General features: G+C 45.9%; 1 protein-coding gene across 5 annotated transcripts in view; it reads left to right on the top strand.

The window, feature by feature from the left end:
* Positions 1-1243: 1243 nt before the first annotated feature.
* Positions 1244-12413, top strand: part of NHSL1 (NHS like 1) — a 179712-nt gene continuing 168542 nt past the window's right edge. For all 5 annotated transcript variants that reach the window (XM_058419793.1, XM_058419792.1, XM_058419791.1 and 2 more), the window contains exon 1: positions 1244-1601. In XM_058419793.1, the coding sequence (XP_058275776.1) occupies positions 1244-1601 (358 nt within the window). The remainder of the gene's footprint in view (positions 1602-12413) is intronic.

Below are 12413 nucleotides of genomic sequence, written 5' to 3'. Positions count from 1 at the left end.
TGTGGGCTAAATTGGTTCTGTGGGGAATAGCTCATTAGAGCCCTCATCTCCATGAAGAGCTGATTGTGTCCTACGCGGGCAAAGCGCGGGGGCTTCCAAGGCTGGAACCTGCCTTCGGTCCACGCCAGCACGATGTGCAAAGTTTGGTGTTGCCACACTCCACGTCACGGGCCAGGCTTCTCTTCTCCTACCTTAGCATCAATCTTACTAAAAATTAACCACAGGGAACGCGCCGTTCCCAGACAGGCTGCTCTTCTTCCCCTACCTTGGAGCAGCACCTCTGGCCTGACCCGCAGCACGGCAGGGAAAAGGGCTGAGGCGAGACGCGCTCCCTCTCTTGCCTGGCCCCTTTCGCCGAGCGGAGGCGGCCGGACGGGCCGGCTTCTCCCGGGGGAATCCCGCTGGACCGAGCGCCGCGGGGCCGGGCCGGGCCGGGAGCAGCTACCTTGGCTGGCCGGGAAGGGTGAGGCTCCAGTTCGGGGAGCCACAGGTAGGCGGCGGCCTCCTACTTTTCCCAGGTTAGTGGAGGTTTGTTGGTTTGGTTTTGTTTTTTTTTTTTTTTTTTTCCCCTCCCTTCCCTCCTCCTCTTTTTCCAGCTCTCGCTTTCCGGGTTGGGAGTTCGGTGCGTTCAGAAAAGTGCCTGCAACGGCGCGGGGTTCCCCAGGTGGAGCTGGTCCGGGCTTTCTCTCCCCTCCTCCTCTGGCTGGCTTTCCTCCTTTGTGGCCGCATCCAGGGCGCTTCAGTCTTCCCACCGCTCCCACGCTTCCTCTTTCCCTCCCTCCTCGCCTCATCCTCACTTCGGGGAGAGAAAGCCGGTCTCTTTCCTGTCTCCCGGCCGGCCCGGGCTCTCATCGCACTCGCCGTGCGGCGGTGCTGCGCCCCGCTCTGCTCCGCTCCCCCTCCTCTCCTCTTCCCTCCCCTCCCATCCCCTCCCTCCTGCCGGGGCCGCTCCCGCCTCCGGGGGCCACTCCCGCACATGGGCGCCGTGCGGGGCTCCCCCTGCGCCCAGGCGGCGGCGGCTCCCCCCCAGCCCCGCAGCGCCTAGCCCGGCCGCCCCCAGCCCGCCGCGATTCATTTGTTGTTGTGCTGTGCTCTCTCTCTCTCCCTCCCTCCCTCCCTCCCTCTCGTCTCTGAACTTTTGTCACCGCGGCCGCTGCGCGGATGAAGACTTTCCGCGCCGGGGACGCCTAGCTCTCCCCGCCAGCCCTGCCGCTGCCTTGCCCCGCGCTGCCCCCCGGCCGCGATGCCGTTCCCCCTGCGGACCCTGGAGCCGCTGAAGCTGTGCAGGCTGGAAGAGGCCGGCGGGGATGGCGCGGAGCGGGGCAGCCCGGCGCCGGGGGACCACGCCGGGGCGGCGGAGGGGGGCGGCGGGCGCCGCCGCGGCGCGGTGCCGCTCTTCGGGACGCTGGAGCAGGTCAGCTCGTACGCGCTGGTGTCGCTGCTGATGCAGCTCTCCGACCTCTCCCGCTGCGCCGGCGACATCTTCGGCGGGATCCTCAGCGAGGCGGACTCCCTGTGCCACCGCAACGCCCGGCTCCAGCGCCGCCTCGGCGCCCTGGAGGAGCTCCTCGCCCGCCTCGACCACCGCAAAGTCAAGATCCGTGAGTACCACCCTTCCCCAGCGCTGCCAGCCCGTCCGGGACGGCGGCGGCGCGGCTCGGGCAGCGGCAGCACCGGCGGGAGGGCGGCCGCCCGGTGGCGCGGGGCTGTCGGCGCGGCAGGCTGGGCTCTAGGCTGTGATTTATTTAAAAATGGGAAGGAAGGAGGGAAACTTAAGCATCCCCGTCTCGCTTTTTCCCGTACTCGGGGGTGGCGGCCGCTCCCGGGCCCCGGCGGTGCCCACGGGCTGTAGCGCGGCGCCGCTCATCCCCCTCCGAGACACCCCGGGCTCCGTCCCGGCGGCTCCGGGCCTGGATGTCGCCGGCCCGTGCGGGAGGGGCGGTGTCAGCGTGCGGGACTGGCGGCTGCCGGTGTTTCCCCGGCGCTTCTGTGCGGCGGAGCCCTCGCTCAGCGGGCAGAACGTGTCCGCGGGGCGGGCAGCGGGCTGGCGGGGGCGGGGGCCGCCGGCAGCGGGAGCGGAGAGCGCTGCGAGCCCGGGGAAGTTTGTTTATATGTTTATGCCGGCTTTGCGCTAGACTTGGGATCAGCCGAGCTTCTGACAGTTTAGCCCCCATGCCTGATTAATTCTTTTGTATGTGCATGGGAAGACCTCAGTGAATAGAAACCTGGATGTATTTTGCAGCTGGTTTTGTGTGTCTCGGTTCTCTCGAGCTCCTGTTCTTTGTGCAGAGCTGATCTCAAACTTGAAATTTCAACTGCATACAGAGCCCAGGCAGCAAGATGCAGATTCGGCCTCAAACTCCTAAGTAGTGGCAGCATGGGGAGGCTGTTCTTAAGTTTCTTTCAGAGCCTGTACAGTGGCCCTTAGACGTGACTAATTGTACACCTCCACAGAGCTATAGGAAAAGGTGGTTGCTGCTTTTTTTTTCCTGAGCTTGGTCCAACTTTGGAGAAAGGATCCAGTAAAAATTGGATCTGGTACATGAAGTTTTGTTTATGCGTGACCAAGCTCCCCACAGACAATGTGGGAGATGGCTTGCAACATCAGCTTAGCTTTCTCAATGTGCTGGAAACATTCAGGAACCTAGAGAATTGTGTCGCAACTTTTGTGGCAGCCGTATAAGGTGTAAGCCCAACCTCAATAGGGCTGTTGCTCGGAGACCACAGACAATTTTCTTTTGAATGGAAGTAGAAAGCTTACTTTCCATATGCACACTTATGAGCAAAATTGATAAGGAAGGCCTTTCAGAAATAAGATTTAAAGGGTATGAACCCTGTATGGATAACTTACCTGTTTCATTGCAGAGTTATTCCTTAGGGTATGGTTGAGTATGTGATTTCTGTGAAGGACACCTTCATCATCCATACCAAACCTTGTGGTTTTTAAGTGTGAGGCTAAAGTTTTGTGCTAAGAAGTTTCACATTTTTAGGTGCTTTATAACCGAATGATAAACTAAAGGACCATTTCTTCCTCACCAAGATAAGTATAACCTTTTCTGCCAATATAGTTAATCTGGCATGGTGCTGTCACACTTGAAATGCGAGTGTGTTGTTACTGGGGATGCCTGCAGTATAGTGGTATATTAAATTGATTGCCTGATGGGAAGCAGTATTTATTTATCTCAGTTTAACTAGGATGCTAATGATTACCATACACTGATGCAATGTATATAGACAAGGCTGAAATAAGGCTGCTGCTGCACTGTGCAAACCCTGAAATTCTATGTGTCATACTCTTAGGGATTGTATTCTTTCTTAGTCATCCTTTTGCACAAAGTATATATTCATGAATTTTTGTTGTTGTTATAACTCAGTTCTTTGGGCTCAGCCTGTTATTGCTTTTAATTTGATGGTCTTTGCTGTTGTCACTGTGATGCCCAAAACTGGGTGCAATTCTTATGTTTGGTTTTTTCTGTTTGGTTTTAAATTCTTTGCTAAGTGGCGTCTCTGCTGTTCATTCAGTTTTGCTACTTGAAATCTCATTGCTGCTGCTGCTATATTCACTTTTCAAAGATCTCATTCATTTAAGTCTTAAGAGAATTAACTATTATTTAGTTCTAATTTTGGTTGGGGTTTTTTTTGTTTTTTTTGTTTGTTTGTTTTTTTGTTGTTGTTGGTTGTTTGTTTGATTTTGGTTGTTGTTTGTTGATTTGAGGTTTGTTTTTGTTTGGTTTGTAAAGGAAGGTTACTTGATTTACCTATTTAGTCTCCAGGAATTGATGTGTAGGCTGAGCACGTTGACATGAAGTTGCACACAAAGCCATGACAATTCTTAGAGGCTTTTACTGCAGTCTGGTCAAGGAGATCTGGTGGGATGCTCAGTTGCAGTTAGTCATGAACATCTCGGTAATACAAGCAGTCCAGGCTTGTCTGCAAATTTAACCCTGTTCCCAACATTAAAGGGAAGTATATGGAAAACAGAGAGAATGCTTTAATAATGCTGTCTTTATTTGGGAACAACAGCATGGGGGATTTTTCCTTCCAATTTTTGAACCTCATGGAGAAAGCTGTTTGCTGGTGCAGGACTGTAAGAACAACAAAGATTGGATAATTGCTTTCCCATTTACTAGATTTTTACTAATTATAAATCTTTTTTTGTGAGGCATATACTCTAAACTACTGCACCTTTTGTGGAGCACAAGTACACATACAGGTGCAGCATGGCATTGTGTCAGATGACTTAAGTAATTTGCTCTTGCATTCAGGATGAGGGGATAGGACATTGTACACCTGCTTTTAAAATCAGGGGTTATTTCTACTTGAATAAATGGCTTTTGTTCTCTTTGTGGGGCCTAGACGATAATTTCCTCTTGCAACTGAAGGTCCCAGAACAACTTTTGAGTTCCCAGCCTGATGTTGTATGGGAAGGTCCAGAAGAGGACTAAAAAACTTCATATCTGGGTTACAGCCACTTTTTGGGAAGTAGCTGCAGACTAGCAGCTGGCAGAAGAAATGCTGTGTGTGTCCATGGTGCATGGGAAAGTACATACTTTGAAATTTTGGTGTGTTTTTTTTTTAATTTACTTTTGCACTATCATATTTTGTTTCAAAGTAAACTGCATGCAGTATACCCTTCAGATAACAGGGGTCCATCAGTGTTTGCTCCTCGCTGAGCATGGGAAGGGATGTGAGGGAGGGAGAGCAGGCAGAACAAAGCTCTTCACGCTTCATCTTCAGTTAGTCACTCTGCAGCCATTGACTGTGCTCGCTGGTCTGTCTGTCCAGTGTGTCCTCTTGTGTATGTAGGATCCGTATGCTCCTACATCTAGATATTAGAGTATGGATAGGTAAATGTGTCTCAGATGATCTCCGATGTTTCTCTTCTGTCACATACTCCCCGGCATTCTGTAGTGAACCCATTAATTCAAGGACATCCATTCACTGCTCCACATGGGAGAGGACTTTCTGATGTGGTAAACTGGTGAATGATGTGCTGTGGTGCTCTAGGTGCTGTGCCTTTGCAACCCTTACTAGGGGTAAACTTCCCCATCTCTGGAATTCTGCCATGCCCTCCTTTCCCAGGGTTTTATACTGATGTGTCACACATACTTGGAGAGTTTAATTTCATATCTGCTTCAGGACTTTGAAAGTAGCTTTCAGATGTGTGCAGTCTTGGTGATGGTTGAGCTTTTGGGGCGTCACTAGAATGACTGCTTTGTCTGGTTTGGTTTAGCTCTCTTTAACTTTTTGTTCGGAGTGGTAGAGAAGTTTCTTGTTATATCCCCCCAACTGAGAAACTTGTGCTTGACTCAATTTCAATACAAGGCTATTTTTGAGGCATATTAGTAAAGTGCTCTCCTGACAGGTATTTGAGCTTTGCATAATGAGCAGGGTGTTGTGCCACAAGAAGGGACATCAGAATACGATGAGACATGGCCTTATGGGCTGATGACTGGTTTATAACTCATGGTGATGGGAGGCACTAATGGCTCCAGGTGGTTTATAAAATTCAAGTGTAGTGTGCAGTACTTGTGACCTTAGTTCAGCTGCATTAGCCACGTCTAGAGAATTAATTAGATTCAGTACTTTTCTTAACTGTCTTTCATCAGGTTTTCATTAAGCTTATGTGTGTTGTTGTTTTGCATGATGTTTTGTCATGTGTTTCCAGCATCCAGCTGCCATAATGTGCTTTACACCACAGGACTTGCCTAACAGCTTTTCATTTTCTAGCAGTGTGCATCTGTAGCTGTGACCAGCCATCAGGTGATGTAGTTTTTCGTCACTTCTGGTTCTTAAACGTCAGGGTGAGTGAGGACAAGTTCCTCTTTGAAGGGATCAGAGCTCATCAAAAGGCATATGATGGCTGTAGAGCAATTTTGCATGAATTACGAGGCCAGCTCTTTGGAAACGCTGTGGGGCCTTAACCAGTCATTGTTTTTATAGGGCATGAAGAAGGACCTTCTTTCCCTTAATATTTGTCTTCTGCCATCTGCTGTTATTTATGCAAAAAATGTTACTGCTGTTCTTTTCTGTAAATCCCAAGGATTTGACAGACTAGAAGGCTGTCCCTTCCTTCTCTGCTATTTATTTTAAAGTCTTTCTGAAGGGAGGATTTGCGAGCGATGCTGTAAGGTTAACTTAATGACAACTTCTGGTTCAGTGTCTCCACTAGCAGGATGGGGTTTGGCCAGTTGCACCTCCTGTTTTAACAAGAAGAAACCAATTCTGTGGGAGGGAGGAAATGCTACCTCCTAATTAGTGTTGCTTAAAATCCTACAGTGTTTGATTTTAAAGGCACAGCATAATAATTTGATTTTGATGCATAATGTCTATACATATGTATGGTTTTGGTTTTTTTTTTCCCACTCCATGTTGAAGTGCATTAACGCAAGAGAGCTGTGGGCATGGGGAGTATGGCTTTCTATTTGTCTGCATGATGGAAGGACAATCCAGTTTACACTTCATCTCCTGCTATTTTGTTTAGTAAGTATTTTCCACTCTTTGTGTGCAAGGCAGTACTGGAGCACATTTCCTGCTTTAGCTGGACAGGAAACTTTATTCAGCTTATTCCTAGGGAAACCCCTCCTCCATCCCAAGCCACTAAAAGTGAGCATTATTTGAGATAGTATCAGCAGTAGGCAGGAGATGAAGGGGCTGGCTCGCTTTCTATAGTTTCTGGTGTAAGGACAGAGAATACAAGATATTCATCATCTTGCAGTAACAAGAAGAAACCTTCTTTAGAAAAAGGTTTAGGGATAAAAAAAAAAGTCAAACAACACTCACCCCCACAAAAGAAAGCAAAACACCACAACCAAAATCCCCAAACTAACCACCAAACCCACAGTGTGCTCATGAGAAAGCTTTGGTGAGAAAAGACAGGTTTTTAGGTGGAGAACTCTGTTCCAGCGCTATTTGGGAGCTACAGTTCATCCATGATTACAGATGCTTGAGGTGACGGCACTGTGGTACTTCTCTCCATTGCTGTGCAATACAAAGATTCAACAGCAAAGTTCAACCATGTTAAACAGTTAATTCCTAAGTTGCCCCTGAGAAAGAAAAGAAGAAATTTTCTCTTTAACCCTGTTGTAATTATTCTGTTTGCTGCTCAGAAGCAATATAACTCTTGTTTTATTTAGCTAGTCCAAGACTAATTATATGTGGAAATTCAACCTGATCCAAAGGAGATTTTGGTTGAAATAAGCAGGAAGAAAGTCTGAGTTCGGAAAAGATTTCCCATGGGCATGGTGGGCCAAGTCGTTGTCCTGCTGAGTGGCAAAGCTCCAGCTGAATTCAGTTTGATGAGGGTTTGGCTTGCTGTTCTGAAAACAGTTGACACTCTTTGGCTGAAATGTGGAGCTGCTTTGTACATTGCTCGGAACCTATTATACACCACCTACAAACATTTATTTCCGTAGAACTTATGATTGGCCTGATCATTCAGGAAAACGGTGTTTAGGAGAGGTAGTTAATGAATTAAACATACTTGTATTTAGTTATTTTCAATTAGGATCTATTTTGAAGGTTGCTAGATATTTTAGGATGCACTAAAATGTCCTCAGAAGTTTCTCTTCCTGTTAGTATTGGCACAGTCTCATGTCTCATATTGGTGGAGTGCAAGCTAGTAATATTGGTCTTGTGGGCTTCTCTCTAAGCTAACATGAATCTCCTGCAGGAGAATAAGTTTTTGGATGAGCATATTAACAAACATAAAACATCACAGTGGAAAGACACTGAAATTCCTCAGACCCTCTGTCCTGGAATTTAAACCAGCCTCTGATCAACAGAAAGTGGGCTCAGGCTTTCAAGGGGGGTTGTGAGCAGCTTATCCCGCACACGCTTAGTGTTTAGTGCATCTTCCACTGAAGTGTTTGGTGCTGGCTGCCCTCAGCCATGCAGTACTTCGTTTAATGTTGCCCAGGCCAGATTCACTGTGGTAACTCCTGGCCTTTTCCTGTGTTTCTGGGTGAAGGAGCAGCAATTTCCCTTTCCTCGTCTTCCTTTTTTTTCGCCTGCATGCTCAAATAAATGATAAAATAAATGATGGCATGTTCTTTGCTTCCTGTTACCCGGAGCACTAGTGCATCAGAAACAGAAAGGGGGATTGGGAAATAGAAGGAATTAAAAGACACACATTGAAAGCTTGGCAATTATGCAAAGCCCCAGTTTCTTTTGTAGTCCTAAACTAGCTATCAGCAGGCGAGATCAAAGCTGTCCACCCTAACAGTTAACAAGATCAATTAAACATGCTAATTAAATGTTGTTCTTGGCTGTAGGTTGGATAGGAAACCTGCTGGTTGGATGGCAGTCTCCAGAAAGCCTGGATGTCATGCCACTTAAGAGACTGGAAGAAAATATTTTGCTACCTGTGGGTTTAGCACAGATGAATGTGGGTGGACTTTGCAAGCTGTTTTGTACTTATATCCTACCACATTTTAGTTGGGCAGGGCTGCTTCTGGCTTCATGCTGTCATGGGTTTTTTCCTCTTTGTCGTTTGTAAATTATGGTGGTTTAAGTTAGGTTGTTTTTATTTATTTATTTATTGGCCTCTTGTCCTTTAATCGGTTTCGTGCATATGAGATTCCATTGCCCTTTAAGAACTAGGAGTAATTAGAATATTAATGTTTAAGACCCAATTAATGTGATTGAGCTTAGGGCACTGTGCAGTCTGGAGGCAGGGTAGTTTAACTCCTGCAGAGAGTGGGAGAACCAAGTAATTGCTTTGCTGTCACTCTTCTGGATAGTTACCCTGTTGAAGCCACATGCAGTTTTTAAGTGAAGACCTGATTAATTTTTTTTAATTTCCTTTCTCCTGTTTTCTCTTTCTTTAGTAGTTTAGGCTGCTCAGTCACCCCAGGTGTGCTCTGAGCTGCCTCTCCTTGTTCTGAGGTGTGACAGTTTGAGTGTCTGCTCTGCACCTCACCACCCGTGTCACTTGTTAAAACTCAGCATTTCACCTCAAATGCAACAACCTCTGCAGGCTTGACAGTCGGTTGGATTAGTGAGGAAGGAGGTGAGGAGATGGGAGGCAGAGACAGGAAAGGGTAAAATTTGATGGAGCTTCTGGGTTTCTCCTGACAGCCCCTCTCACCCCTCTGTTTCATGACCCCTTGGTGTGAGCCCCAGTGTAAGGCCTGGGGTTATGGTTCAGTGGATAGCACCGTAATAACTGAGTATTCCCTTTTCTTCCCTTTTTATTGCTTCACTTCCAGACATGACTGTTGCTCTGCTATAGGAGTATAAAGCAAGGGCAAAACCATTTACACTGTTACAGTGATGGAAGTGACAGTATCAAGGGATTACTTGAAATAAAATAACCCTCAAAGGAACTGACTTTAATGTGTGTTTGTGGCTGAGTTCTTATAACTTTCAAACTTAGAGGACATTTTAATGTTTCAGTAAGTTTAACTTCCCTAATGTGAGTAGCAGTTCTTAATTTGGAATTTGACATCTTGATAACAAGCAGACCTGTTACATTAGTTGATTGGACGTTCCTTTTACTGTAATCAGGCTGTAGCCTAGATAACCAAATTTTGATTAATCTAAGATTGTGATTTTTTAATTAACTTAGCTTCTACTTTACAGAGATTAGGACTAGAACAGCTGCCTCCTGAAGTATACTGGAACTATGGGTGAACTATCTGAAAACTATCTGAAAAACTGAGCCACTGAGTTTCTTCTACTAGCACTAAATGCAAATGTTAAGCATAATGGAAAAATGGTAGTGATTTCAAGCATATTGAGTAATTGTGACAATGGTGGGATTTTTAATTTTTTTTTTCTGGTTGAGCAACCAATTGGAAAATGAAAACAAGACACTTCTACAGAATGTTTTAAATGGTAATGTGTTGTACTTGAATGCTCTTCTTTCTTCTTGGTCCTTCCAATTTTTTTTTTTTTTTTTTTTTGTGTGTGTGTGTCAGAATGCTGACTACAGAAGAGCTGCTCTCATCAGCTTTTAAGTGGTGGGATAAATATTGCCACTCACTAGCTTATATACATTCTTTGTGTCAGGCTGTTTACATTCGTAAAGTTTCTCAAAATCTTGGGTTTGAGTAAGAAAGCAAGCCCAGTCTTTCTCCTTGCAAATGGGTATCTGTCTTTTGTTTTCTAGTTTAGCATGTTTTAGCTTTTGGCAGCAGATGGAGTTTGCTTACAGGAAGCTCAGCAGGACCCAAGATGAGTGATTTGTGGGTTATCTCTAGTGGCACCTTTTGTTCCTGCTGTATGGAAGGGAAGAGCTCCCAAGCAAGTGGTGTTGGCTTTCCCTTCCTGTTCAGTATCTAGTTCATGGTGAGTAACTGAATCTGCTTGGAACGACTGAGAAACCAAGTGATGCTTGGCTAATGCTGTATCATTAAAAGTTAAAAAGAAATTATTAAAATATTGTTAGCCACATTGTCCTTAGAGATGCTTAAAGCATTGTGAAGTAGAAAAATGAACCCAACTGCCAGGAAATGGGTACAGAACTGTTCATTAACTGTGGTATTTGATCTTCAATTTAGACAAAAGATAACACAAGCAAAGCTTGATTGATAACACAGCAAAATCCATCACCCATAATTCTAGACATGATGCAAATAAAATCCTTTCTACTCAAATTCTGAATTATTTTTCCTCCCTCCAAGATACGTCCTAGACACCGAAAAAAATTTCTTTGCAGAAGTCCAAGAAGCCAAGAATTTCTGAAAATGACTACCCTGTAAGACTGAAGATATATGTTCATGTGTATATGAACAATAATGCAATTGAGTACACGAGTTGTATTTTGATTTGTAGTTGGAAACACGGAGGCCTTCTTATGTGAACTTTAAGATTTTTAAATGTGAGAAGTTTGTTCTAGATTTGTTATGAGGAAAAAAATGAAAATACAGTAATGGTCATAAATATGTCTCGGTGTGTTAGTTTAGATGCATTTTTCTAAAAGTTGTTAATTGAACTATTTCCTTGTTCTATTAAAATAAAGGTAGGTAGTCACTGTGTGGTTCCTCCTGCTATCTTTATCTTCCGAATGTGTATGTGATAGAAGATGGAGTATTTTAAGGTATAAATATGCTTACCATAAACTCATTCTGCATGCATGCCATAGGGAATGGCTATGGTAGGAAACAGAAGGGTGATAATGGGGTTAGAACTGAAAGGTTTTGTACCAGTCGCATTGGCGACCTTGTTGGAAACCCAGCTATGGGAAACTGGTACGGCAGCTGATCTCCGTGGGGCCAACACCCTTCCTGGTATCTCTGGCTGCTGCCCTGGCGGTGGGGAGCATGTGCAGTCCTGTTGGGCAGGCTGGGGCAGCCTGAGCCCCGCGGGGAGCAGCCCTGTGAAGGGGGGGCCCTGACCCCGTTGGGCTGCAGCTGGGCTCAGCCCCGGTTGCGCAACGTGAGCCGGAGTGGCTCTGCCTCTGCGCCTCTGAAATCCTGGGCGGCATCGCACAGGGTTTGCCTCCTCCTGGGGAGGCAGGCATGATCACAACAAGGGCGGTTTCAATGTAAATACGTTATTGCAGTTGATTTTGAAATTACCGTTGCAGTTATAATTGTATAATAATTACGAAATACGTAGAATTGTAATCTATAATCGTGATCTTTACCTTCAGGAAAGAGAGGAAAGCTGGAGAAAACGAGGCAAGTTTTGTGAGTCAGTCCTCTTGCCCTGCCTTTGTCTTGATGGTTAGTGGTAGGACAAGGCTGCCCTTCTCCAAATCTGGGTGGAGAGGAGGGAGTTTGCTTGTCCTGAAGGATGATGAAACTGCAGTGTTGGCCTGTTTGCGATAACAAATTTCCTTAAAACGTTAGGAAGCACTTACACAGTACAGCCACAACGCAGATTCAAGTGCGAGCTAGAAGGCTCTTTGCCCTGAGAGAGTGTAGTCATAACACATACGAGTGAATCCAGAAGATGGTAATTAAGTGTGGCTTAAAAAGGTCTGTTTTGAAGAACCCAAAGTTTCACAACAGTTATGGGCTTTTTTGAGGTCTAGAGGAAGATCAGGTAATTAGAAATCCACAGAGTGTTTGCCTGAGGTGAAAAATACCACAAAAACATAGAGCTCCTGGTGCTTTTTAGTTTGCCATGTTACAAAAGCCTCTGTTTGTCCATATCTGTTACAGAGACATTGTGTCTACTGGATGGTAATGAAGACTAAAACCATCTGCAGTTGCTTATTATCTAGCCTGCTCCCACTCATTGCTGAGTTTGGCCTGAATTCTGTAATTTGTGATGTCCCCTCTGAAGAGTGTGGTATGTAACATGGGAGGGGAGTGCTCTTCAAGGCGTGTTGTTTTGACCCTGTTGCTCTAACTGAGCATGTTTTCCTCTCCCACCCCTTTTCCCAACACAGAAAGTACAGTAGCTTTTTCTTTACAAAACATTTTTTTACTGTTAGTAACCTTGCTGACAAATTGTGAAACTTG

This window comes from Hirundo rustica, chromosome 3, assembly GCF_015227805.2.
Source record: "Hirundo rustica isolate bHirRus1 chromosome 3, bHirRus1.pri.v3, whole genome shotgun sequence".
In the NCBI taxonomy this organism is placed as follows: domain Eukaryota; kingdom Metazoa; phylum Chordata; class Aves; order Passeriformes; family Hirundinidae; genus Hirundo; species Hirundo rustica.
This window is presented reverse-complemented; position numbering and strand designations above follow the sequence as displayed.